Source organism: Schistocerca serialis, chromosome 4 (genome assembly GCF_023864345.2).
Source record: "Schistocerca serialis cubense isolate TAMUIC-IGC-003099 chromosome 4, iqSchSeri2.2, whole genome shotgun sequence".
Lineage (NCBI taxonomy): Eukaryota > Metazoa > Arthropoda > Insecta > Orthoptera > Acrididae > Schistocerca > Schistocerca serialis.
In genome coordinates, this window is record NC_064641.1 from 188,058,695 (window position 1) to 188,086,244 (window position 27,550).

The 27,550-nt window shown below is 44.0% G+C and overlaps 1 protein-coding gene across 1 annotated transcript in view; it reads left to right on the top strand.

Moving 5' to 3' along the window:
- Window positions 1–941: 941 nt before the first annotated feature.
- The window catches only part of LOC126474063 (SUMO-activating enzyme subunit 2), a 132,809-nt gene continuing 106,200 nt past the window's right edge, over window positions 942–27,550 (top strand). The window contains exon 1 of the mRNA XM_050101473.1: window positions 942–1,099. Coding sequence (XP_049957430.1) covers window positions 956–1,099 — 144 coding nt within the window. The 5' untranslated portion in view covers window positions 942–955. The remainder of the gene's footprint in view (window positions 1,100–27,550) is intronic.

Genomic DNA, 27,550 nt, shown 5'->3' on the forward strand with positions numbered 1-27,550 from the left:
TTCTCTATCTACCGAGTCGTATGCTTTTTTGAAATCTACAAATACTATTGCAAATCTCTGGCCTCTTGAGATTCTGTAACGAATTAGTGTTTTCAGGTTAAATATTTGTTCAACACAGGATCTACCTTGTCTAAAACCTGCTTGATATTCACCTATTTTTTTATCCAGAACTGGCTCCACGATTTGAAGTAATTTCCTTGACAAAATTTTGTATCCTACTGGTAGTAGCGAGATCCCTCTATAATTATTAACATTCATCTTATCCCCCTTTTTGTGTAGTGGGTGTATCAGGGCACACTGCCAGTCTTCAGGAATTCTTTCTTCGTCCCAGATCTTCTTAAACATATGTTCCAAAACTTGTGGGAGGTTGGTATCCATTATTTTTAGGATTTCTGGTACTATGGAGTCTTCACCTGGGGCTTTATTGTTTTTTAGACTGTGTATTATGTGTTTTATTTCTTCAGCGTCTGGAGGTTTTGACTCGGTATTAGTATTTCGGTGGTTTTCAAAACTCATTTTATCTTTGGGTGGTTCACAATTTAGTAGATTCTCGAAATATGTTTATTACCTTATAAATTACTAAAAAACTTTTTTATTATAAATTCAGTGCATTAGTATTTGTAAAATGATTCTTTCACATAGTGTTCATTAAAAATGACAATCATACCACTTGGGACCTGTGGAATGGTACATTAACTTATTTGTTTGAGTTGTAAATATTTGTCTTGTATTGTTGTTTTTCTGACATGTTCTACATCCTGGAGGACATCCTCACTACGGATCAATTGGAATGAAAGTAAATCTAATCTAATGACATAACGGTTATATTACGTCTCGATTTCACGGGACTTTCCCAGGATCAGTGGAAATCGACCCTCACACGATCTCCTGTTCACAATACTTCACTTTAGATATCTTTGATTAAAAGTGTTTGGCTTGTACCTAACGTGCGGTCATGGCGGCATTTACTAGCGGTGTGTTTGATGTAGAGTTAAGTTCTGCATTAAAAACAGCGAAGGTTTTAGTTGTTGGGGCAGGTGGAATAGGCTCAGAAATCCTTAAAAACATTGTTCTTACAGGATTCAAGGATATCGAAATCGTAAGTATTGCTGTAACAACTGTAGTAGGTTTGTTATATTCTATGTGCCTTTTCAAACTTAACGTTGTTATTGAAAGTGAGTTAAGCACCTATTGTTGAAAAAAAGGTGAGAACGTAGAGGTGATGCTTAATCGTTTTGTTACTACTCTAGTTGCTTGTAGTAAATAACTTTATTTAAGCAACAACCCACAAGAAGAAAATTGCGTATCGTAAACAATGCACCCAAATGACGCTTAGGCAACAACTGAGACAGATAAATAAAAATAAATAAACACACTAGCTATGCGACATTATACTACACTTCAGAGAATAAATTGTTGACGTGTGTTGATCACAGCACTCAAGAGTTGTTTCCTTACACTTTGCCATTTCTTGGAGTAAGCAGATGGCTCACAGTTGTAATTATTTTGACACATAAGAACTTAAATCAGTATCACTATATTGACAGTGTTTTATACCTCCAGATGTCTGGCTGCTGCTTTATTTATGTAAAGCTTTGAGCATTTGCTGTTGTAGTGTGATAAGATGAGACATAAGCTCATATTGTTGCGGTGAAACATATTTAATTGCTGTTTTCTCAGTGAATACTTAAGTCAGCTGTTGACACAACCCTGTTTGTTTCCGTCACACCTTACGATTGCTACCTAGATAGTAAGGTACGGCATTCGACAAGTTTTTAATTTTTACCATCGTGACTTGTGACATAACTCATTCCACGACTTACTTCAGTGTATTTGGCATTGTAATGCAGGTTGGCCGTTAGGAACAACTTCTCTTTTCCATACTGATCAAATCTGGTTGTGAGGATTTCTTCCACTATGTAGCTTTGAGTCGGTTACCTACAGACAGAAATATTACATTCTGTGTTAGTGACAACTACAGAGGGCTAGTACTGAGCAGTGCTGGGTTTTCACAAATATCCTGGACTGCACTTGGGCAGTGAGTTTTCCCCTAAGTGTTCAAGATAATTTCCAATAATGTGGTGAACTATTTTTGAGGGAGGATATCAATTTCCAACCAACTAAGTGTGCTGGATTAGCGAGTCCACACTTTGAATTGGTCGCAAAAGCCAAACATTAAGTAGTAGCGGAACAAAGATTGCTCTAGTTTACAATAGGAAAATAAATTCAAAGTGATAGAATTTGTTGGAGACAGAGTTATCTAAAGGGCGACTTATGGTATAGGTGTTTCTGATGAAAGCTTTTCATTCCTACAGCTGTTTTTTCAGTGGTTGTTATTTCGCGTGGCATTCCCGCCATTCGTATTTTTCATAATTGAAGTTTAGAATCTGTATCAGTAAATATTACACTTAAAAATTCTAATCAGAAATTTCTCTTGTTATTTGATTCACCATTTCTTGATTTACCTTGTTACATATTTAGAAGAGTGTAGGCCTATAAAAATTTAATGTGTAGCAAATATTATCAATTGGACCTTCAGCTACATTACTGTTCAGTCATCATCACAATGTAGATTTCAGGGAGTAGGGAATGTCTTCTACTGTGTAGTGAAAGGAAAATGCTGACAATCTGGGTTCAACAAGAGCATTATGGCAATTTAAGGAACACTAACAATAAGCACAATCTTTGATTCTTAAGACCAGTTCAGAAGGTGGTTGAAGCCTGGGCTTCAAAGTGCAGCAGCTAAATTGCAGGCACATTAAAATCTTCAACCTTCTCAAGACAGCCAGTAAATTTAATGAATATTACCAGTGTAAAACTACCAGATTTGTAAAATTACCGCAGGAAGTAATTTTTTGTATCTCCACAAAGAAACATGGTAGTGTCGTGTTTTGTCCAATCTCAAGACTGATTTGATGAAGCACTCTGCGCTAGTCTATTTTGCTGAATCTGTATCACGTCTGCAACCTACTCAATTTGCACTTTCTTAGTGCTCTCAGATGTTAGTTGAACGTTACTTGATGCCTTATAGTGTGCCCTCGATTTTGATGCCTTATAGTGTGCCTCGATTCTGGTTTCCCCCCCCCCCCCCCCCCATCCCCAGTTATATTCAGTACATCCTCGTTAGTTGTCTGCTCTACCCATCTAATCTTAAACATTCGTATGTTGCACCGTATTTCAAAAGCATCTACTCTCTTCTTGTTTGCGCTGTTTGTCATTGTCGCTCTTCCATACAAGCCTACTCACCAAAAAAATACTTTCAGGAAAAACAATCCTTATATTTAAATGTATACTTAATATAAAAATATTTCTTGTTCCCTACGATGTCTATATGTGGATCAAATTTGATTAACATTGGTTGCCTAGATGAAAAGATATGCATCTGCAAAGTTGGCCAAAATTTTCTTCTTGCAATTTTTGGGGCACAATATCTTTTTTTTTTTTCCACGGCTGGAAAGAACACGCTTTAAGCTTTCAAAGTTACATAGTTTAATTTCTGGATCTTTCATATTGATGAATAAGAATACATATCAAAAGTAGGAAAAATAGATTATTGATAAATACAAAAATTTAATACAATTTGAAGCTGTTAAGTAACAAAAAATTGTAATTGTACTGTCTTTTAATAGTATAAGATTTGTCTGAGGTTTAGGGAATGTAACTATGCTATTAAGAAGTGTTTTACACCATGGATTCCTTCCAGGAAGAATAGGAGGAGGGGAAATACGGAAGCGTTCGATCCCACCCGTCTGCTTTGACCCATGACGTCACAAATATGGCGGAAACAAAAACAAACACACACACTTTCCACAAGAAGCCTAGTGACACTAACGGGACAAGTGCGGGAAATGGGGTGTTTTGGGTGGGGGGCAAACTAAATATAAACAAATTTAGACGCCTTGTGTAGCTACAACGTGTAAGTGAAGACAGCCATGCATGAATACCCACCCACCTCCCCAGGGGTCGTAACCCCTGCAACCCATAGAAGATAAAGATGCTTCAGTAGCTGATTAGTGTTTTTTGTCTTTTTTTAAAAAAAATCTCACGGGATAGAACGAACAGATCAGAAAGATAAATATAATAAACTAAAACAGAAATTAGAGGAAACAGATAATTAAAATAAGTAATAAGTGTTTTTAAATTTTAAAAAAATCTCACAAGATAGAACGAACAGATCAGAAAAGTAAATAAAATAAGATAAAACAGAACTGGAGACAGCCACACTCAAACCAAACTCTGCGCCGTCATGACGTCACACACGACAACACCCTTACGTCACGGGTCAAAGCCGACGCGTTGGATCGGACGCTTCTGTCGACCCGGAGGAGGACCTCCATGCAGCGGTAGTCTTCTTGATACTGCAGAGTTTGCTCTCCAAGTCAGCAGAGGTCTTATTTGCACCCATAGATCTGCACCTGGGTTGGTCACAGCGAAAGTGGGGCGAGTTATCACTCCTCTAGCCAAATGATCAGACAGTTCAGTTTCTGACATAGCCACTTGAATGTAAAGTGTAGGATATAAATATAATAAAACTTCAGAATATGTTCGTAAGATTATAAAATCTAGATGATCATAATGGAATATTATGTTGCTTTAGAATGTTTTAACCCTACAATGCATGGTGATGCATATATGCATTGTCACTCAGTTCCATCGGCATTATAAACCAGCAATAGTTTTTTTAAGGCTCTATCATCACAGTGCTGGTACATTTCTGAATAACCACTTTCAGTTTTTGCTTTAAATATTGTGTTTTCATAATCTCAGTCTTCTGTGCGGTGTAATCTTTGGTGTTGACATTGTAAAATCTTCATGTTGAGTACTGAGTGTTTGAATAATCAATACTCACTGTTGTAGCTGAAGGTAAGCACTAAAGCAGTATGTTTTAATACGCTAATTTGTGTGTTATATATACAAACAATCCCGAATCTGCTATGCTTCAAACCAGGATATTCATGAGCTTTCAAAATTGCTTGTTATGAGTTAATAGACTATTGTGTAAAATGAACCAAGAGACCTTGCACCCTGCTACTTTGGTGGATCAGACAGAGTTGATTGTCATAAGTCAACACCTTTCTATTATGGGAAAAGTCAAACACAATCAGTTGAGGGAAATGTTACCAGTGGACAAGGAGCTTCTATGATGTGGGTCTGGGTTTGATTTTACTGAAGGTGCCCAAATTTGTCCGTAACATAATAATGCCTTGTTGATGACAAAATTTCAGTTCCTGCAGAAGACTTGTTGCAGCCTGTTTGTAGTGAAGAAGGCTTTAACATCAGTAACAATTGCAATGTCTGACAAGTTGAAGTTACTGACTAATGAAGTTTTCAAACCTGGTTGGAAAATTTGTACCAAATGTAGACATGAAGTGACCCAAAAAGAATAATCCCACCAGGATAAGCAAGAATCACCACCCACTGAAGACAAGGATGATTTTGATTCTTGCTTTACTGCGAATACTTCATTATCATCAGTTGGAGAGTGGCCATTATAGCTTCAAGGGATCATCAAAGGGGATTCAATGGGATACATGAAGCGCAAAGTTCAGAAAGCCCAAGGCACCATTACTGAGGTAATTGCCACGACTGCTGTCGTGAGCCAAGTAGATATTGCTCAAATGCAAATGGAAGAGTGCCAAAAATGTATAGACATGGACATCTTAATTAAAGAACTTAAGATTAAGCGTCAGACTTAAGGCAATTACAGTGAAGTTCAGATTTTGACCCTAGCCCCAAATAGCTCAACTATCGAAGAAAAGTCTGAAGAATTTGCTGTTTCAACTAAAATGGTGAAGAAGGCTAGGAAACTAAAGATGGAAGATTGGATATTTGCAACATCTACAAACTGTAAAGGGAAAAAAAAAACTCAATGTTGAAGTAAAACAAAATGTCCTCACCTTTCTAAAGATGAGTTTTCTCATTTATGTCCTTGCAAAAATGATTGTGTTGCAGTAAGAATAAATGGGGGAAAGATTCACAGAATTGCCTGCTCCTTTATAACCTGAAAGAAATGTCCATTGCTTATTGTAAGCAATATGGAAATCAACTGAGATTCTCTAAATTTTGTGAGCTCAGGCCGAAATGGTGTACTGTAGTTTGTTTTTCTGGGTCACACTCAATATGTGTGTGTGCAATTCATCAAAATGTCAAATAAATGTTGGCGTCAGCAACATCCATCCAAGATGGCTACAAGAATTATATGAAAAAACTGCATGCAGTTTGGACTCAAAAGATCGTATGCTGCAATGTTGTGAGGAATGACCAGGAAAAATGCAACTAGAGGCTTTTCTTGAAGACGCTTCTAAAGACGATGATTCTGAAGAAACAATGGAATACAAGCAATGGTCCACACTGACAGTGAAATGTCCGAGAACTGTTGAAGATTTCATGGAGGCACTGATTTTGAAAATTACCGGTTTAAGACACCATCACTTGTGTCGAAGCACCGAAGTTTATACCTTGAGTAGCTAAAAAGAAATCTTACAGAAAATTAATTATATTGATGTAGTTTGCTGAGAATTATTCATTTGTTGTTCAAGACACTGTGCAAGGATTTAATTGAGAGAATAGTCAGGCTACGTTACATCCTTTGTAGTCTATTTTGGTGTCAAAGAGTGTCAGAGTATTAGCATTTGTACGATCAGAAACTGTCTCCATCATGATACCATTGCTGTTCATACCTTTCAGATAAAGTTAATAGCACATTTAAAGACAAAGATTGAAAACGTTAAGAACATTTATTACTTTAGTGATAGTTCAGCTGCTCAGTATAATAATTTCATCAATTTATGTTTGCACGAAAATGGTTTTGGCATTACAGCCGAATGGAATTTTTTTTGGAACAAGCCATGGTAAATTGCCTTGTGATGGCATTGTAGGAACAGTAAAAAAGACTAGCAGCCCGTGCTAAATTAATTGTAATCAGCACAGACCAAGCAGAGTTTCCAGTGATGCTACAGCATTCAAGTTCGTGCCTTTGAAGTAGTTGAAGAAATTTCAGCAATCTCAGTTGCAAGTTTACCACAAGGACAATATATTGCATGTATGTATGACTAATTTTGGTGGGTTGGAAGTGTGTGTGAAGTTTCACATGAACAAGCTTGATGCACCCACAAGGTTCTGCCCGTTCCCTCCACTTTCCAACTCCTCTAAAGACACCTACTGGATTCCTGAGCAACATATTTTCATGATTTTAGAAGCACCATGATCATCATCATTAGGGAGATAATACAGTAATCCACAATCTGCCCTTGACAAAATTGTAGAACTGTTAAATCAAAAATGGAACTGACTCTTTAGTATTTTTGTTTCCCAAATTTGCTGTATTGTGTGTTATATTTGTTTTATGGTATGTGTTAAATTAATGTTTGAAACTGATTTATCTGCTGGAGTAAAAAATTAATTATGGGACTTAATGAGCAAAATATTTCGCTTTTCCATCTTGTCAAAGTGCTAAAATAATAACTTTCGAAACATATTCTTACCCGTCAATATGAAAGATCCAGAAATTAAACTATACAGTTTTGAAAGCTTAAAGCATGCTTTTTCCAGCTGTGGCAAGAAAAAAGGATTGTACAAGACACAGTTGAGATATTGCACCCCCCTCCGCCCTCCAAGAACACCCTAAAATTTGCACGTAGAAAATTTTGGCCAACTTTGCAGATGCATATCTTTTCATATAGGCATCCAATGTTGATTAAATTTGATCCTTATATAGGCATCATGGGTAGGAATAACTCTATGAAGTTTTGATGCGATTGGTTCATATGAAAAGTACCAGTGGCCGGTCAAACTTTGGCACTCAGAATAGTCCGACAAATTTTTCAGCCACTTTAGAGTCTTGTATCTATATTTAGATATGGCTAAATCCCTAATTTTTGCCATGGTGTGATTCAGCATAAAAAGGTGTCTATGTATATTAAAGCAAATGACCAAATTTTTCTAGAACTTCTGAAAAAGCCGAGCAAACTTGGTACATTTGCACTTTCATATATGGTGCGAAGATGAGTAGCCTCTCTTTAAAAGGCCCTAAAAATTCAACCACCGAAGATACTGGACTGAAATTTGATACACAACCATCCAAGACCATATACAACCTTCACACCAAATTTCATTAGATTTGGAGATGGTATAGTGGGGACTCCTGGTCCCTTTGAGGTGGAATGACCCAAGTTTTAGCATTAGGCAAGGGGAAGAGGACGTTATGTCACTCCAGTTCTGTCCCTGAGGGATGCCACTTCTTACTCTCCTTGTTTTTTCCCCCATCAGTCTTCTGACTGGTTTGATGCAGCTCGCCACGAATTCCTCTCCTGTGCTAACCTCTTCATCTCAGAGTAGCACTTGCAACCTATGTCCTCAATTATTTGCTGGATGAATTCCAATATCTCTCTTCCTCTACAGTTTTTGCCCTCTACAGCTCCCTCTAGTACCATGGAAGTCATTCCCTCATATCTTAACAGGTGTCCTATCATGTTGTCCCTTCTCCTTATCAATGTTTTCCCCATATTCCTTTCCTCTCCGATTCTGCGTAGAACCTCCTCATTCCTTACCTTATCAGTCCACCTAATTTTCAACATTCGCCTGTAGCACATCATCTCAAATGCTTAGTCTCTTCTGTTCTGGTTTTCCCACAGTCGATGTTGCACTACCATACAATGCTGTAGTCCAGACATACATTCTCAGAAGTTTCTTCCTCAAATTAAGGCCAATATTTAATATTAGTAGACTTCTCTTGACCAGGAATGCCTTGTTTGCCAGTCCGCAGCTCGCGGTCGCGTTCTTGCTTCCCAAGCCTGGGGTCCCACGTTCGATTCCCAGCGGGGTCAGGGATTTTCACCTGTCTCGAGATGACTGGATGTTTGTGTGTCCTCATCATTTTATCATCATTCATGAACATGTTGAGTTTGGACTGAGCAAAGGTTGGGAATTTGTACGGGCGCTGATAACTGCGCAGTTGAGTGCACCACAAACCAAACATCACCACCACCTTTTTTGCCATAGCTAGTCTGCTTTTGTTGTCCCCCTTGCTCTGTCCTTCATTAGTAATTTTACTGCGTAGGTAGCAGAATTTCTTAACTTCATCTACATCATGACCATCAATCCTGATGTTAAGTTTCTCACTGTTCTCATTTCTGCTACTTCTCATTACCTTCGTCTTTCTTCGATTTACTCTCACTCCATACTGTGTACTCGTTAGACTGTTCATTCTATTCAGCAGATCATGTAATTCTTCTTCACTTTCACTCAGGATAGCAAAACTCTCCTAAAATTCAACATATCTAAAGATTTGAATCATTCTTCCATTCCTCATGTCATTCTTCCTTTACTGTAGACTCTCCGTGATGACAGTAAAAGTTTTGGAATGATCCAATCCCAGACAGATTTAGAAAAGTGGTGTTGGCATTAGCAAAAGTTGAGGGAAATGGTAGGTGGTGTAGTGTGTCCAACTTGTTTTGCCCTGACGAGCAAAACTCCTATCTTAGTGTAGTCAGGTAGATGAGTAATTGATAATAACAGCTAAGTAGCATCATTTACTGCCTAGCAACTGCAAGAAGCCAGCCAGTGACAGGGTTTGCTTGAGCAGGTGGCACAAGCCGTGTAGCAGCACTACAAAACAGATGCACGTGTGTGTTAAATTTAACAGTGAGTTTCTTGTATGTAACTGGTGGTGTCTTCATTTAGCTGAAATCTAGTTCATATAATATTTTATTTTTGGGGTTTATTCACTTCTATTTCCTCTCGGAACTGTTTCCAAATATAGGTAACTGGATACATTTAAAAAATCTACTCGTCAAGCAGCAGCAGCAGAACACACATGTAGAAAGGTATTACAGTTTGCGAGCTTTTGGAACCAGTGATTCCTTCTTCTGGCAGAAGGGTTGAAGGGGAAGGAAGAGGGGTTGAGGAAAAGGACTGTTGAGGTTTAGAAAAAGGGGTAGGGTTTGGAAAAGTTGCCCAGACGGGAGGCTTACTGGACAGGAGGAGAAGGAAAGACTGATTGTTGGGGACTGCACTGGACAAGATTTTAAAATCCAAGAGCTTAAAGGTGGAAGATAGGGTAATAAGCAAGACAAGGATTACTGCTAAAACATCGTGCAAAAAGATGATAAGAACAGAAAGCTAAGTGCATTGTATGTGACGTGGGAGGTGGGCAGCGAAAAATAGACAGGTCAGAGAATGAAAGATTTAGAAAACTAAAAGGGAATGAAGAAAGGAATAGTTACTGTGAAGACATGCTGAGATCGAAGAAATTAACGTATATAAGGCCCAGATGGGTGGTGAAAATCAAGGACATGTTGTAGTGTCAGTTCCCATCTACAGAGAACTGAGGAACTAGTGTCTGGGGCAAGAATCCAGATGGCACGTCTTGAAACAGGCACCAAGGTCATGACTATCATGTTGTAGAACATGCTCTGCAACAGGATATTGTGTGTTGTCAGTATACACCCTCTGCCTGTGTCCATTTGTCCTAACTAATAATTTAGTGGTAGCCATGCTAATGTAAAAGGCCAAACAGTGTTTGCAGCACTTGATCCACACACCACTACCTCGAAATCATCCCTTGCAAGCCTTACGAGAATTCCTCACGTCCAGCATTGCTTCACAACCCTTCCTCAGGTCTCTACAACATGACCGTAACGTGTCCTCTCTAGAACTTCAGGCTCTTCTCTCCCCAAAAGCTAAGGACTCCATCATCATCCTTCCAGCGGGCAAGGGTTGTACCACTGTGGTACTTACTGACAGGAGTACGTAAGACAAGTTCTACGCCAGCTGTCTGATTCCTCTACAAACAGTGCACCCAGGGCCTCAGCATTTGGTTGTTGGGTACGGGCTTGGCGACTCCAGGTTCCTAAGCTGGGGACTGGTAAGCGCCACCAGTCTGCTGTTACTGTAAGCTCCGTGCATGCTTCAGTGACCACTGTGAGGTGCAGAAGTGGAATGTTGTGTGTTTCAGGGAATGGGGGCCTTGGCCTCACTGCCTAGACTGTGAGGAAGTACACACATATGTATAAAAACCCTTTCACCTCAAAGTTCACCATGTGCTGATGAGATGGATGGCCGTTTATGTAAAACAGTGTATAGTGAGCAACCTCTGGGGCTCCTGCTGCCCCCCAAGTTGTATAAGGCTTGCTCAGGCATGCAGGGCTCTGCCTGGGTGGACGGCTGTTTCCCTAGCATCTCGTGGGATCCCTAAAGAACGGTCTCATCAAACTACTACTAATACTACTACTACTACTACTACTACTACTACTACTACTGCTGTTGTGACAGGTGTACCATCGGGTAGTACCTACACCCACTCATCAAAGAGAGCTCGGTTGGTCAGTCCTCCCGAAAAGAAGTCTCAGACTCATAGTAACAGGGCATTAGTGTGCCATAACATTATCATTGTAATCAAACAAACAGGGGGAACCTTTCAGAAGGTCTCCACTTTCTGTATTCACAAGGCATTGGAAGGTATTGCTGGGTCTTTAAAAAGTGTCAAAGGACTACGTAGTGGAACACTTCAAGTTGGAATTGCTAATTCAAACCAAGTATCTAAGCTTTTGGGATGTAAGGCATTAGGTGACTAACCAGTCGAGGCTGAGTTGCATAACACCCTTAACTTCAGTAGGGGCATGGTTACCTGCTCCAATATGACGGAGGTGGACCCCGCAGAGTTACGTGAAGAACGGAAAAAATATGGGCATCACGGAAGTGCAGAACTATGTGAGGATAGTCAATGGCAAATTGGAAAACTCTGCAACATTTATTCTAATATTTAGTAAGAATTACCTGAACATATCCTTGCAGGCTATATCTGTCATAAGGTTTGCCCGTTTGTTCCTAACCAAATGGGATGCTTCAGATGTCAAAGATTTGGCCATACCACTATGGAATGTAATGGGAGGACTACGTGTGGCAATTGTGGAGGCTAAGCTCACGAATCGGGCTATTTTTGTACTCTTCCTCTGAAACGTGTAAACTATTTCCTTTGCATAAGTCCTTAAGACACCAATCGCCAAGTGTGATGCTTCAACATAAACTCAGTTCACAGATTCAAGTACGAGCACATGCACTTGTTGGTGTACTTGTGGGGAAATGCTACACTTGAAACAGAAGTCATTCGGAAGCTATCGGCAATGGACTTACCACCTAAGCCCCATACCACTGCCCACCATCAGAAGCCTACTAAACCATCCCTTCAACCCAAGCAACCACCTCCTCCCATAAGTAAAGAAAACGTCTTTTGAAAAGTACTTCCAAGTCGAAGAAAGTGATAGTTAAACCTTCAGATCGGCGAGCTCTCTTCCTCTCTGATGGGGCACGTACTCTGGAAGAAATGGACTTCCAATTGGAGGAACCGGCTAACATTCCCGCTGACCTCCCTGGTAAATACTGCCTCCGAGGGAGAAAGAAAAGAACAACCTTTGCTAAACAGTGGCATCTGCAGGGACTTCTGTCGTGCAGTGGAATTGTAGTGGATATCTCTCACATTTAGAAGAATTACAACTCATGGTCCAAGAGAAACTGTCCTGCATTTGCTTACAAGAAACTCACCTTAGTCACCGACACACCTGCGTTACGTGGTTGCCACCCCTACAGGAAGGACTACATTACTGGAGGCAGGGCTAAAGATGGAGTGGCTGTTTTCATTAATGACAAATGCCAGTCCTCTTCTGTCTCTCTTACCATGACCGTATTGGTTGCCACGAAAGTTCTAGCACAGTATGTTATTTGTATCTTCCACCTAATGATGCTTCAGATGAAGGCACAATGACGGAACTCCTCCGGGCACTCCCACGTCCATTCCTCCTTGTGGGGGACTTAGTCCACACAGTGTGCTGTGGGGCTTGGCTACCACTTGCTTCAGGGATTGAATGATCGCGCGACTTGTCCAGTCTAAGAATATCTGCCTTCTGAATGCGGGTCAGGTGACACACTTTTCCTCAGCTGCAGGGTCTTTCTCAGTAACTGGTCTTTGTTTTTGTTCCCCAGCTATTGCAGACTCAGTTCAGTGGGAAGTGGCTACAGATCACTTCCCAGTTGAATCATTCTGCCGAATAGGATGGTGGCTGACAGGAGACCATGAAGATGGATGATACAAAGGCTATTTTTGAACAAAAGAATTATGCACAGGAGAAGGTGGCCCATATCACTTGTGAGATCCAGTGGGCTGCCGCAGAGTCCATTCCCCAGTTAGTAACCACCTCAGACAACGGCGTGTACCTTTGTGGAATGACGACTGTCGATTGGCCATCGGGGCCAGTCAAACAGCTCTGTGGAACTTCAGACACCATCAGACTACAGGAAACCTTCATGCCTTCAGATCTGCGAGAGCACATGCGAGGCGAGTGATAACGGAATGGAAGAGGGCTTTCTGGAAGGAATTCACGACTTCCATTAATCAGACTTCCACCGCGCAAGTTTGGGATTCAAAAAGGCGGATTTCAGGCAAGGGCAGTACACATCCTCGTATGGCCTTTACAAGTAATGGGGTGTGGTGGACATGCCAGAAGACATGGCTCACATTTTAGCTAAACACTTTTTTACTTCAACTATGTCATCCAAACAATGTCCTGCTTTTCAGATGTTCAGTAGGACTGCGGAGTTGAGGAAGCTCGATTTCTTCTTGCATAATAAGAAAGACTACAACCTTCCATTCTCATTGTGGAAACTGGACTCTGCTTTGTCTGCAGCCAGAGACACTGCTCCAGGACCTGATGAGATCCATTATGCCATGCTTCGCCATCTGCCCTGAACTGAAAAGACATGTCCTCTCTTGCAATCAGATCTGGTTTGATGGACAGTACCCCACAACTTTGAAGGAGGCAATATTAATTCCAGTCTGGAAACCAGGCAAATATCATTGTGCCCCTAACAGTTACTGGAGTGTAGCCCTCTCCAATTTTATAGGTAAGGCTCTTGAATGCATGGTCAACTGCCACTTCGTCTGGTTGCTGGAATCCCTAGGTCACCTGTTCCGCTCCCAGTGCAGTTTCAGGCACTGCCATTCCACCTTTGACAACTTAATTCTACTGGAGACAGCGAAACTGGAGTCCTTCTTATGCCGAAACCATTTGGTTTGTGTGTTTTTTGACCTCGGAAAAGCATATCACACTACTTGGAGGTACAACATCGTTCACCCACTTCATGAATGGGGACTATGTGGATGCCTGGCACTTCTTATCCAATTCTTTCTCGAGGTCTGGTGTTTCTGATTTAGCGATTCATGTCAGTGATGGCTTGTCTGACTGTTATGTTCAAGAGAATGGGGTTCCCCAAGGCAGTGTCCTCAGTGTCACATTGTTTGCCATCGCTATCAGTAGGATTTCCTCCGCAGTCAGGGGCCCTGTTGTATGCTATTTGTTTGTGGGTGACTTTGCAATCTTCTACTCTTCCTCTGATATTATGATGATGACGAGACAACAACGGCTTACCATTAGGAGTTCGGAAACCTGGGCCAGGACCGCTGGTTTCAGTTCTCACCAGAGAAGGCTACATGTGTCAGTTTTAACCATGCTCGTTGAAGTTTTAATCAACCAGTGCTGACAATGGGTGACAATTTTTATGTTTTCAAGAAACTATGCTCTTCTTGGGTTTATAATTTGACTTGAAATTAACTTTGTTTTCACACCTGAACAACCTATGAATAAAAGGCTTCCAGTTGCTGAATATTTTGAAATGGCTTGGTGGAAAAACATGCGGAGCTGACAGGTCCCGCCTCCTGCAGTTTTATAGGACATTTGTTCAATCACATTTAGAGTATGGCAGGTGGTCTACGGATCAGCCTGTACTTCCTACCTCAAGATGTTAGACGCTGTCCACCATGAGGGCATTTGAATATTGACTAGAATCTTTTGGACCAGCCCAGTTCAGAGTCTGTGTGGGAGGCTAGTGAACCACCACTCTGGATTCAGCGACATATACTTTTGGCTCGACAGGCACTGAAAATCTCAGTGTTACCTCAGTCATTGGCATTTAGTGCAGTGGTCCAACCTACATTTGAATGGCTGTTCAGGAGTCAGCCCCATGTTATCAGGCCATTTGGGATATGTGCTACTGACTGTCTCAAGGCTCTGCATCTATCAGACATCAAAATTCCCCCTGCGGGTCCAGGGATTAGAATAGGCCCGAGGTATTCCTGCCTGTCGTAAGAGGCGACTAAAAGGAGTCCCTCCCCCTCAAGGGGGTAGTTAGCGCCTGCGTCAGGAGACGGACGGTTCCACGACCTATAATTGCGGTCATTTTGGTTTTTCACTTCTTCTGGTTTCTTCCTTCCTTTGGTTGGTTCCTTTCTTTGTTCTTCTCAATCTCACTGTCTTACTTACTCTTTCCCTTGCCTCCTTCTCCTTGCCTTCTCTGGTCTCCGCCTCGGCGTTTGAGACAGTCTGTCCTTTCTCTCCCTCTCTCCCTTCTTTTTCCTCTTCTTCCTTCCTCCCTGTGCGTGCCTGAAGGCCAACCCACGTGTTTGCATGCATAGCTGGTGATGGGGTAACGCGTAATTCCCCGTCCTGGGTAGACAAGTAAGGCACGCACGTACCCCCTGGTAAAGGCCAGGCGCAGGGAGGGGTGATTGCCTGAGCTGACACCATCCGACCATGCCAATTGGTCCCTCCGTCCGTTTCTCGGGAGGTGTGACCTGAGGTGTTTACATTCACCTAAGGCAGGAGTGCCCTCGGAGAGGGTCCCCACAAGGAAGGAGCGCGCCATCGGAGACGCTGGCAATCATGGGGGATTCCTCCGCAATGGATTTCTCTTCTTCTTCTCTCTCGACTTCTGCCCAAAAACGGAAACTTGACCAGCCACCAGTGACAAAAGTACTACCGCCTGCCCCACAGTTCCTCGTAGTTTCTCGATCTGAGAACAGAAAGGATTTTTCCTCTGTCATCCCTTTCGTTATCCAGAAGGGCGTAGATGCCATAGCCGGATCTGTCAAGTCTTGTACCAGGTTGCGTAACGGTACCTTGTTACTAGAAACTGAGAGCGCCTTTCAGGCACAAAAACTGCTTCGGGCCACACTCCTGTACACGTTCCCTGTCCGAGTGGAGGCTCACCACACTTTGAATTCGTCTCGTGGTGTGGTATATATTAGATCACTCGACGGATTGACTGACGAGGAGATTCAGTCTTTCTTCCCTGAGCAGGGCATGACGGCTGTCCATAGGGTCATGAAAAAGGTCAACAATGACCTTGTACCGACCCGGACACTTTTCTTGACCTTTGATAGTGTTCAGCTGCCGTCGCACATCAAAGCGGGCTACGAGGTTATTTCTGTTCGCACCTATGTCCCGACACCTACGCGCTGCTACCAGTGTCAGCGTTTTAATCACACTCGCCAGTCTTGTTCCAATGCGACTAAATGTGTCACTTGTGGCAGGGATGCCTGTGAGGGTGACTGCCCACCTCCATCTCCTCATTGTGTGAACTGTCAGGGTGACCATGCAGCATCCTCCCGCGACTGTCCCATCTACAGGGAAGAACGCTGTATACAGGAAATTCGGGTCAAAGAGAAAGTGTCCACCTCAGCTGCTCGCAAGCTATTTGCTAGTAGGAAGCCCACGCTGCTCCCAGCGGGGAAATACAGTACTGTCCTCGCCTCTCCTCAGACTACCAGGGAGGTGGCGACGCAGACATGCGATCTGACCTTCAGCACTACGGTCGTCCATTTGGTCAGTGCTAAGATCGCCCGGTCGACGTCTCCTCTTCCTCCCGTCACCCCTCAGACACAAGCACCTTCATCAGCTTCTGCCAAGACAAAGACCCAGAAATCAGATGCATGGACCTTCAAGAAGGAACAGTCCCGTGCAGACTTCCTACGTACCTCGAGCTCCCAGCCATCGACCAGTACTTCCACTAAACGACCTTCCAAGAAGGCTCGTAGGAAGCACAGTTCTCCTTCTCCGCAAGCCAGTGCTCAAGATGGCCGATGAGCCTATAGAACCAATGTACGATGACTGTCCGCCTACTGATAGCGGTGGCAGTGCTCGCTCGAAGCCAGGCCCTCAGCGGCCTTCGAGGTGACCCCTTCTTGCATCTTCTTTTTCTTCTCACTATGGCACTTATTCACTGGAATATTTGCAGCATTCGCTCCAACCGAGAGGACTTAAAGTTGCTGCTCCGCTTGCACCGTCCACTCGTCGTAGCCCTCCAGGAAACGAGGCTACGCCCATGCGATCAAAAAGCTACGCCCATGCAATGAAATTGCACACCTCTGTGCGTTTTGAACTACCCTCTGTGGCAGGTATTCCGGCTCATGGAGGGGTTATGTTGCTGGTCCGGGATGATATTTACTACGATCCCATCACATTGCACACCAGCCTGCAGGCAGTTGCCGTCCGAATTACTCTCCCCACTTTACATTTTCCATTTGTACTGTTTACACCCCATTGTCGTCTGCTGTTACCAGGGCAGACATGATGCAAATTATTGCTCCGCTACCTGCACCATTTTTGTTAACTAGAGACTTCAATGCCCACCATCCCCTTTGGGGCTCTCCAGCATCCTGCCCGAGGGGCTCCCTGTTAGCAGACCTTTTCAACCAACTCGATCTTGTCTGCCTCAATACTGGCACCCCCACTTTTCTTTCGGACACAACTCACACCTAATCCCATTTAGACCTCTCTATATGTACTACCCAACTTGCACGGCGGTTTGAGTGGTATGCACTTTCTGATACATATTCGAGCGACCACTTCCCGTGTGTTATCCATCTCCTGCATCATACCCCCTCTCTGTGCTCAACTAGTTGGAACATCTCCAAAGCAGACTGGGGGCTCTTCTCTTCCAGGGCGACCTTTCAGGATCAAACCTTCACAAGCTGCAATAGTCAGGTCGCACACCTCACGGAAGTCATTCTCACTGCTGCTGAATATTCCATCCCTCACACTACTACTTCTCCATGTCGCGTACCGGTCCCCTGGTGGTCCGCAGCATGTAGAGACACTTTACGTGCTCGTCGACGTGCTTTACGCCACCCTACAGTAGCGAATTGTATCAATTATAAACGATTACGTGCGCAGTGTCGTCGTGTTATTAAAGAAAGCAAGAGAGCCAGCTGGGCTGCTTTCACAAGCACCTTCAACAGTTTTACTCCTTCTTCTGTTGTCTGAGGTAGCCTGCGCCGGCTATCTGGCACTAAGGTCCACTCACCAGTTTCTGGCTTGACGGTCGCGAATGACGTCCTTGTGGCCCCCGAGGATGTCTCCAATGCCTTCGGCCACTTTTTGCAGAGGTTTCGAGCTCCGCTCATTACCACCCTGCCTTCCTCCCCCAAAAACAGGCAGAGGAGGCTAGGCCACCTAACTTCCGCTCCTTGAATCGTGAAAGTTATAAGGCCCCATTCACCATGCCGGAACTCGAAAATGCACTGGCCCGGTCACGGTCCTCTGCTCCAGGGCCTGATTCTATTCACATTCAGATGCTGAAGAACCTTTCTCCTGCGGGTAAAGGTTTCCTTCTTCGTACTTACAATCGCATCTGGATTGAGGGACATGTTCCCGCATGCTGGCGCGAGTCTATTGTTGTACTGATTCCTAAGCCGGGGAAGGACAAGCACTTGCCTTTCAGTTATCGACCCATCTCACTTACCAGCTGTGTCTGTAAGGTGATGGAGCGAATGGTTAACTCTCGTTTGGTTTGGCTGCTCGAATCTCGACACCTACTTACCAATGTACAATGTGGATTTCGTAGGCGCCGCTCTGCTGTTGACCATCTGGTTACCATGTCGACCTTCATTATGAATAACTTCTTGTGGAAGTGCCCGACCACGGCTGTGTTCTTTGATTTGGAGAAGGCTTACGACACCTATTGGAGGGCAGGCATTCTCCGCACCATGCATACATGGGGCCTTCGCAGTCGCCTCCCTCTTTTTATTCGTGCATTTTTAATGGATCGACAGTTCAGGGTATGTGTGGATTCTGTCCTGTCAGACACCTTTCGCCAGGAGAATGGGGTGCCACAGGGCTCAGTTTTGAGCGTTGCTCTCTTCGCCATAGCGATCAATCCAATAATGGATTGCCTCCCAGCTGATGTATCAGGCTCCCTTTTCGTGGACGATTTTACCATCTATTGCAGCGCGCAGCGTACATGTTTCCTGGAGCGCTGTCTTCAGCGTTCTCTTGACCGTCTTTACTCCTGGAGTGTCGCCAATGGCTTCCGTTTTTCTGCCGAGAAGACGGTCTGTATTAACTTCTGGCGCTACAAAGAGTTTCTCCCACAGTCCTTACGACTCGGTCCCGTTGCTCTCCCATTCGTGGAGACAACAAAATTTTTAGGTCTTACATTTGACAGGAAACTTAGCTGGTTTCCACATGTGTCATATTTGGCTCCCCGTTGTACCCGTTCTCTAAATGTCCTCCGTGTTCTCAGTGGTATGTCGTGGGGAGCGGATCGAACCGTCCTACTTCGCCTGTATGGGTCGGTCGTCCGCTCCAAGCTGGATTATGGGAGCTTCGTATACTCCTCTGCACGGCCGTCCATCTTACGCCGCCTCAACTCCATACAACATCGGGGTTTACGTCTTGCGATCGGAGTGTTTTATACTAGTCCCGTCGAGAGTCTTCATGCTGAAGCCAGTGAATTGCCACTCACCTACCAGTGCGATATACTGCTTTGTCGGTATGCCTGTCAGCTACTGTCAATGCCCGACCACCCGTCTTATCGTTCCTTTTTTGACGACTCTCTCGACCGTCAATACGGGTTGTATGTCTCTGCCCTGCTACCCCCTGGAGTTTGCTTTCGTCACCTCCTTCAACACCTTGATTTTTCACTCCCTGCAACTTTTAGAGTGGGCGAGAGCCACACGCCACCATGGCTCCAGGCTCAGGCTCGCATTGACCTTGATCTCAGCTCGCTCCCAAACGAGGTTACCCCCGGTTCGGTATACCACTCCCGTTTTGTCGAACTTCGTTTGAAGTTCATTAATATGACCTTCATTTATACAGATGGCTCTAAGACCAATGACAGGGTCGGGTGTTCTTTTATTGTCGGGGCACAAAGTTTCAAATACCGGCTCCATGGCCATTGTTCGGTCTTCACAGCTGAGCTCTTTGCCCTCTACCAGGCTGTTCTTTACATCTGCCGCCACCGACATTCTGCTTATGTCATCTGCTCTGATTCCCTGAGCGCCATCCAGAGCCTCAGTGATCCGTATCCGGTTCACCCTTTCGTGCACCGGATCCAACGCTCTCTTCAGCAGCTGGTGGACGACGGTTCTCCGGTTAGCTTTATGTGGGTTCCTGGCCATGTCGGTATCCCTGGGAACGAAGCTGCAGATGCCGCGGCCAAGGCTGCGGTCCCCCAGCCTCGGACAGCTTCTTATTGTGTCCCTTCATCAGATTGTAGCAGGGTCATTTGTTGGCGCATTTTATCGCATGCCGATTGGGCTGCACTTACGGACAACAAGCTTCGGGCCTTGAAACCTCTTCCTGCGGCTTGGACGTCTTCCTCACGCCCTTCTCGGTGGGAGGAGGTCGTTTTGGCCTGGTTACGAATTGGACACTGCCGGTTCAGCCATCGCCATCTGCTGACGGCTGCGCCGGTGCCGTTCTGCCCATGTGGGCAATTGCTGACGGTCCACCACATTTTAACGTCCTGTCCGGATTTTAATACACTGCATCTTGATCTTGGCCTGCCATGTACTCTGAATGCCATTTCAGTGGATGACCCAGGAGCAGCTGCTCGCGTTCTTCGTTTTATCAACTTGGCAAACCTGTCTAAGGACATTTGATTATGCTGTTTTGTAAATTTTTTGTAAATCCTCTGCCTGTCTTTGTCTTTTATAGTACTGGCCCTTTTAGTTGCTGTTTTAACCTTGTGTCTCGCGGCTCATTCCTAACTTAGTCTGGGCACTAATGACCATTGTAGTTGTGCGCCCTATAAAAAAAAAAAAGAAAAAGAAACAGCTAGGGATGGAATGCATTGCCACCTTGGTGTCTTCAGAGGCCCAAAATGATTTTAAATGTGACACAGTACAAGAAAACTTGTACTTCAGGTTATGTTTTTACAACTTTGTTTTCATTCATTTTAAGTACGTACCAGTTTTATCATCGTTTATACAGATGGATCCCAGCAAAAGTATGTCCTCGGTTGTTCTGCTGTTTTTCCTGATAGGGTTTTTAAAACGCATCTTCTGGAACAATTTACAAATTATGATGCGGAATCATATGGCATTCTGATGTCACTGGAGAGGATTCACAGATATCACTGCACAAGGTTTCTTGTCTGTTGCAACTCACTTAGTGCACTACAAGCACTTCACCAAATGTATCCAGTAGACCAGCTGATTCACCACATTCGTGACTCCTTACAACGGCTCCAGCATTGTGTCAAGTAGGTATGTTTTGCTGGGTACCTGGGCACATCAGGATACAGGGAAACGTCATGGCCGACAAAGCCACCAAGGAAGCATGTTGTGATGGTGCTGCCCATCAATGTCCCATCCCAATACATGCCATTATCTCATTTTCTGACAGATGTGTCATGCGTCAGTGGGAGACTGAATGGTTGCAGGTGACAGAAAACAAACTGTGATCGCTCAAATTGACCACACAGGCATGGTGGACTTCATTTCAGCCTCATCACTGGAAGAAGGTTCTGCTTACCAGACTCCACATCGGCCATAGCCCTTTAACATGTGGCTTCCTCCTCTAGCGGGTGGATCAACCACTCTGTAAAGTTTGTGGTGTGTCACTTCCAGTTCAGCATATTTTGGCAATGTGTGTCCTACTTATTGATATTAGGGCAGCCCTCAGTCTCGATGGAGATCTGCCCACCATCCTCGCAGATACTGATTCCAGTGTGGCAAGATTGGTGAAATTTTGTGAACTATCAGGCCTCATCCGTAAATTGGTGGGAAAGGGAGGCAGCCTTTAATACATTATAAACTGCTCAGCTTGTGGGGACAGCTTTTGTCCCCACCCATGAGATTTGCATATTGACTTTTTGTCAGAGCGCCAATGACCATGATGTTGAGTGACCCTCACCTTAAATCATCATCTAAATACAGCATCTGCCATCAAGATCTCATCACTGTGATTGGAATTGACCTGCAGTCCCTCCTTAAAACCTAAGGTCCCTCGTAAGGACTAACACAGGGCTTCACAACATACGTGCTCGCGGAGCAAGCTGTGAGCAGCAAGGCGCGAGCACGGAGCAGCGCGAGTACGCTACCCCCACTACCGGACCAGAGCAGAGAGTGGGGAAAGTCACGTGGGGCACACAACAGCTGCCGCCAGTCAATGTAAATCCGCGGCCACCTGCAGGCATATCACTCACGAATTATTACTGCGACAAATGAAACAAATAAAGGAGAATGTACACATGCCACATAATTTTATTAGCTTAGTGTATGCCTCTACATTCGCATTAATTTGTGAACTGTTACACAATAAAAGGTGTCACTGAAGTGTGGGATTCTCGGTTATCTCGTACTTTTTGCCCTTTACAATTGCGTCTATGTTCTGAGTAATTGTTCTTGTGCATTTTAGGCGCAGCGTGCAGTTCAAATTTCGATCAGACAATGCGTTTCTCAGGCGCGTCTTGTTACATTTCATTGCAGAGAACAGTTGTTCACAAACATACGTGGAACCGAACATTGATATTATTGTAGCCGCCAGTTTGTGCAAACGAGGAAATCTATCCTGGGGGAAGTGTCTGTAGAATTCCAAAATGTTTTTCTTGTTCTGAAATTTGTCTCTGTATTCTCTGTCACACTGCAGGTCAATAATTTCTTGCTGCAGCTCAGGACGAATCTCTTAAATATTCGCTGAATATGGAGAGAACAGATCAAAATCACTGTCTAGTGCTGTCAGATCTTGAAAGCGCTGATCAACTAAACTATGTGAATAACGTTCACAGTGTTTGTGAACATCTTGCATGGATGATAATTTAGGAAAATGAGCTAGGTTTCCTGTTTCCAGCTGACTCTCCAAAGTGTCAATTTCATTTTAAAAGCTCGTATTCGATCTATGAAATGAGTAATTAGCAGATCTTTACCTTGTAATGAAATATTCAAAGCATTCAGATGGCTAGTTCAATCTGCTAAGAACGCGAGATCACATTCAAACGTGCGCGCGCATTTCCCCTCCCTCCCCTCCCTCCCTACTCCGCGACCTTGCACCTGCTCGCGAGCACGTGCCTGAGCAGACGCGAGTACTTGCGCTCAAAACCGGCCAGTTGTTAAGCCCTGGACTAACACCTCAATCCATGGAACTTACGCTACCCAAACCATGTGCCCCCCCTCAAGACTCCCACCAAACATTTATCTGCATTAGCTGATCAGCACCTGCAACCCATAGTAGAAAGACTTCCCTCATATATTAAAGACACCAATCACTTCCTGGACTGCAATCTGTGCTCATTCCACTCCTTGCTTGTCACCATCAATTCTACCCTCCCTCTATACCAGCATCCCTCATATATGTGATCTGTGTGCTGCTGAACGTTTCTACATTGATGACATCTTTGTTCTATGGATTCATGGTTATGCTGACGTGTTAAAATTTCTGGAATCTCTTAAATACATTTTCCCAATTAATTTCACAGGGTCCTATTCCAAATCCCATGTCACTTTCCGTGACATTGATATCATCTTCACCATCGATCAGCTACACGAACAAACAGCACTTTCATTTTGACAGTTGCTATCCTTTTCATGTCAAACATTCGCTCTCATACAGCCTTGGCATTCGAGGCAAATGTATTTGTTCGGATGCAGACTCTTTACTGTAATACACCAGCATTCCCACCTCAGTCTTCACTGGATCTAATTAACCCACCAGACAAGTTCAAAAGCAGATTTCTCGGGCCGTAACATCCAATCCTGGCACTGACAATACCTCCAAAAAACAACTTTGGAATACACCACTTGTCTTGAATGTATTAATCAGCTACTTCGACAAGACTATGACTTTCTAAAATCAGGTCCATTCTGTCGGAGATTTTGCCTGCCACAGGTAGAATATCTTTTCATCACTCTCCCAATCTCCGCGTTATCCTTGTCAGACCCTATGGTCCGTCTGCACTCGTCTCCCTACCCTACATCTTGACTGTCCCCGCTACAAGATTTGCTCCATGCAGCCTCTTACCATCATCTATACCAGTCCTGTAACTAGCAGAACATATACTATCAAAGGAGAGCCACCTGTGATAAAACATGTATAACAGCTGTTGTGTAAACACTGTTCGGCCTTTTACATCATCATGACTACCACCAGTTATCAGTTAGGATGAGTGGACACATGCAGAAGGTGTACATTGGCAACACACAATATCCTGTTGCAGGGCATGCTCTACAACATGACAGTTATGACCTTGGTGTCTGTTTCATAGCCAGGCTCGCTAATTCATTTGTGTGATAAGTGAGAATGAAAATGACAGTGATGATGTAAGAAAAGTACCCCTTAGATTGTGATGGGCCTTGCACATCAAAGCTGCAGACACTAGGAGAAAACTGGTTGAGGGAAAATAAAGTGATGGCTTTGGGCACATCCAGAAAGGTGACTTGGTGATCTGAGGAGGAATAGGTAAAGCAAATGGGGAGAAGGTATTGAAGTTCTAGAAAAATGTGGATAGTGTGTCCTCACTCTCGGTCCAGATCATGAAGATTTCACGTGATTAGGAAGAATTCCTCTAAATGGTCCCCAGGGGGCTCACCACTCTTTGGTGAGTACATGCCTGGCTACCACCGGACCCCAATCTTTGGAGTGCTACTTCCCATTATGTGCTGCATGTTTTTTCTCCTGCTGGTCTTTTCTCCTCCCTTGGGGACCAAGTCGTATGCCGTCTTCAAGAAAATGAAGTTCCTGATAAAACTGTGTATGCATTCATCCTGTCCACCCATCTTTCTTTCCCTGCCCTTCCTTTTCTTACCATTCCTCTGCTTTGGTGTTTGAGGTCTCTCTTTTTCCTTTTCTTCTTCTTCTCCCTCTCTGTGCTTTCTTGAAGGCCGGTCTACACATTTGACATTTAAAAGGTGACAGGGTAATGCGTAATTCCCAGGCTCAGATCGACAAGTAGGGCTTGTACATACCCCAATGTAAAGGCCATGCCCAGGGAGGGGTGACTGCCTGAGCTGGTATGTTCCTCTGTGCTGATTGGCCACTCTATCTGGAGTCTGCGAGGTGTGACCTGTGGGTGAGTGGACCGGGATCCTGCAGCCTCTGAACCTTTTGGGGGGATTCATGTTGCTCATTTAAGATGATGTCTATAGTCACGCCATTTCCTTACACATCTGGCTTCAAGCTGTTGCTGTCTTTCCCTTCCTGATTTCACCTTGTCTGTTTGCAGAGTCTACTCACCCTCGTCTTCTGCCATCACCATGGCAGACATTTTGCTACTTATTGCTCAACTTCCGCCTCCCTATTTGCTGCTTGGCGACTCCCAGTGCCCACCATCCCCTTTGGGGCCCTCCACACCCCTGTCTGAGAGAGACTCTCCTAGTAGATATGTTCAGCCACTCAGTCTAATCTGTTTGAACGCAGGTACACCCGTATTTCTTTCAGATTCCACATACTCCTTTTCCCACTTGAACCTTTTGATCTGTTCTGCTCAGCTTGCTGATTGTCTTGAGTGGTCTGTTCTTTGCAACACTCACTCAAGTGACTATTTCCCCCGTGACATTTGTTTGCTAATGCCTATTCCATCTGTGCATCCAACCAGTTGGCAGCTTTCCAAAGCTGACTGTAGCTCTACTCCTCACTGGACACTTTTGATGAACACCATTTCCCCTGCATTGATGACCAGGTAGAATACTTTAAACATCCTACCTTTACTGCCACGGAATGTTCCATACATCGCACCGCCTTGCTGTGACATGCCTTTGACCCCTGGTGGACTGAGGCATGCAGTGACACAGTCCACGTGCGTAGACAACCTCTCCGTGTTCTTAAACATCATCTCCCGATGGCAAACTGTATCTGTTATAAACGGCTCTGTGTGCAGTGTCGCCGGGCCGGCCGAAGTGGCCGTGCGGTTAAAGGCGCTGCAGTCTGGAACCGCAAGACCGCTATGGTCGCAGGTTCGAATCCTGCCTCGGGCATGGATGTTTGTGATGTCCTTAGGTTAGTTAGGTTTAACTAGTTCTAAGTTCTAGGGGACTAATGACCTCAGCAGTTGAGTCCCATAGTGCTCAGAGCCATTTGAACCTTTTTTTTTTTTTTTTTTTTTTTTGCAGTGTCGCCACATTTTCAGGGGTAGCAAAAAAGCTAGTTGGCTTTCTTTTCAAAACTCTTTTAACAGTTTTACTCCTTCTTTTGTTGTTTGGAGTAATCTCCATCTGCTTTCAGGAATTGCAATTCATTCATAAGTTTGTGCTCTGACCATAGCAAAAATGTCATTGCAGACTCTCTTGATATCTCCAATGCCTTGGGCTGATATTTTGCAGGCATTTCAAGTTCCACCCACTACCATCCTCCCTTCCTGCCTCTTAAAGGGATGGCGGAGGCAAGGACGATACCTTTCTCCTCTCAGAATCGTGATAGTTACAATATTGCTTTTACTATGAGGGAGCTTAAACGTGCACTCTTTTGTCCAGGTCATCTACTCCAGGACCGGACTGCGTGTACGTTCTGATGTTGCAACACCTATCTCCTGAGGGCCAACACGTTCTCCTCTATACATATAACCACATTTGGGCAGATGGCACATTTCAAGCCATTGGCATGAGACCATTATCATTCTCATACTTAAGCCTGGTAGGAACAAACACCTCCCTTCCAGCTACTGCCCAATTTCCCTCACCTGTAGCGTCTGCAGGGTTATGGAACATATGATTAATGCTCGGTTGGTGTGATGGCTAGAGTCTTGAAATCTCTTCACTAACACCCAATGTGGATTGCGTAGGCACTGCTGTGCAGTTGATCATCTCCTCACTTTGTCAACTCATATCACGAACAATTTTCTGTGGAATTGCCAAACTGTGGCCATATTTTTTTGTCTCGAGAAGGCATATGACACCTGCTGCAGGATGAGTATTACCCATATTATGTAAGAGTAAGGCTTCCAGGGTTGTCCGTCCTTTTGTATCCAGCAATTTTTAAAAGACCATTTTTTCAAGGTACATGTGGGCTCGATTCTGTCGGACATTGTATTCAAGAGGACGAGTGCCACAGAGTTTTGTGCTCAGTGTCATCTTATTTGCCATCTCCATCCAGGTATCTCAGGCTCTCTTTTCATCGATGATTTCATGATCTACTGCAGCTCTCAATGAACCTGTCTACTTGAGCAGCGTCTTCAGCAATGTCTTAATCGTCTTTAGTTGTGGAGCATCAATAATGGCTTCTGCTTTTCTGCTGACAAGACACTCTATGAATTGGTGGCGCCAGGAGTTTCATAACCTGTCCCAACGTCTTGGCCCATTCGTTCTTCAGTTTGTTGACACAATGAAATCCGTGGAACTCGCATTTGAAAGGAAAATCTGTTGGTCTTCCAGGTCTCTTACCTGGCAGCTCATTGTACTCACTCCCTCAGTGTTCTGCATGTTTTATGCAGTACCTCATGGGTTGTGGATCGGACCATCCTCTTCCGTTATATCAGTCCCTTGTCGTTTTGAAACTGGATTATAGATGTA